We start from the raw sequence: 1,184 nt of genomic DNA, 5'->3' as shown, positions 1-1,184 counted from the left end.
GGGGGTGGGGGTTTGTCAAATGAACTCAAATTTTTCTGTAAAAAAAACAAGACAAGCTAACGTTAGCCGTATTTTGAGCCATTTTCTTTATACTTAAGCTTTGGAGGAAGTGCAACAATAGAAGTGTGCTTCATTAACAAGAATTCTCTGCCTTACAAAAATTTCGTTTTGCTCCACATCTTCTCTATTTTAGTATTAGCAATTGTAAGTGAGCCAAATGTTAGCTTCTCTGCATAGTTTGTACTTTGTACTCGTATACATACGACTTATTAATGTTGAATACATAATGCATTTGTCAATCTGGATGATAAAAGAGGGGAATACTTCTATTATCTTTTGCTGCTCTAGTTGTATTTGGAATCCATACAAGATTTGCTGGCCCCCGAGAAGAATAATATTCCCATTGTGGAGGACCCCAAGACAGGTGCAGTGTCCTTGCCTGGTGCTACTGTAGTTAAAATTCCAGATCTTGACCATTTTCAGCACCTTCTGCAAATTGGTGAGGCAAACCGTCATGCAGCAAATACAAAGATGAACACAGAATCTTCTCGCAGTCATGCAATTCTTATGGTGCGTCCTCTATGGGAGCCCAATTCTTGGTTATTTTGCTGTTTCAGTTACGATTTTGCAACATGATTTTGGGATTTCAAGTAACTGATTGCTTGCTTGCTTTATGTGGATCTATCTCTTATGTAGGTTTTTGTTCAAAGACCAGCACAGGGAAAAGTGGGGAATGAATTATCTTCGCAAGAAAGTGAGAGTGGAAATGACCTAGCTTATGGCAAAGGTGTACCTACCCTACTGAAAAGCAAGCTGCTGATAGTAGACCTCGCAGGATCTGAGAGAATAGACAAATCAGGTCTGGTTTTGGATCATATATCTTAATTTTATTTAATATTCACCACATTTAGATTTAGGTTAGCTATCAAATGGTGTCATTAGAGAGATGCAGTTGTAAGCTATAGCATTCTTGTAGCTTCAACGCTAGATAAGCAATGAAACTCTCAGTGCTCATGGAATGCTTATTGTTGTTTAAATTCCTTGTGCCAAAATTATTTGTTATGTGATGAGCCATTCTGTTAAGATATAAATTGTTGGGCGGTGGTTGTGTTGGGTATTGATCATGATAGGGGGAATGTTCCTACCGTGATATACTTATGTTATGCTCCTTTTTTTTTTTTTTT

General features: G+C 37.7%; 1 protein-coding gene across 1 annotated transcript in view; it reads left to right on the top strand.

Moving 5' to 3' along the window:
• LOC122057745 (kinesin-like protein KIN-UC) overlaps window positions 1-1,184 on the top strand; it is a 69,703-nt gene that overhangs the window by 5,370 nt on the left and 63,149 nt on the right. Inside the window, 2 exon segments of the mRNA XM_042619976.1 lie at window positions 349-570; window positions 697-859. Coding sequence (XP_042475910.1) covers window positions 349-570; window positions 697-859 — 385 coding nt within the window.

The sequence above is a fragment of the Macadamia integrifolia genome, chromosome 12 (genome assembly GCF_013358625.1).
Source record: "Macadamia integrifolia cultivar HAES 741 chromosome 12, SCU_Mint_v3, whole genome shotgun sequence".
NCBI lineage: Eukaryota > Viridiplantae > Streptophyta > Magnoliopsida > Proteales > Proteaceae > Macadamia > Macadamia integrifolia.
Note: the sequence above shows the minus strand (reverse complement) of the source record. Positions and strands in the feature narration are given on the sequence as shown.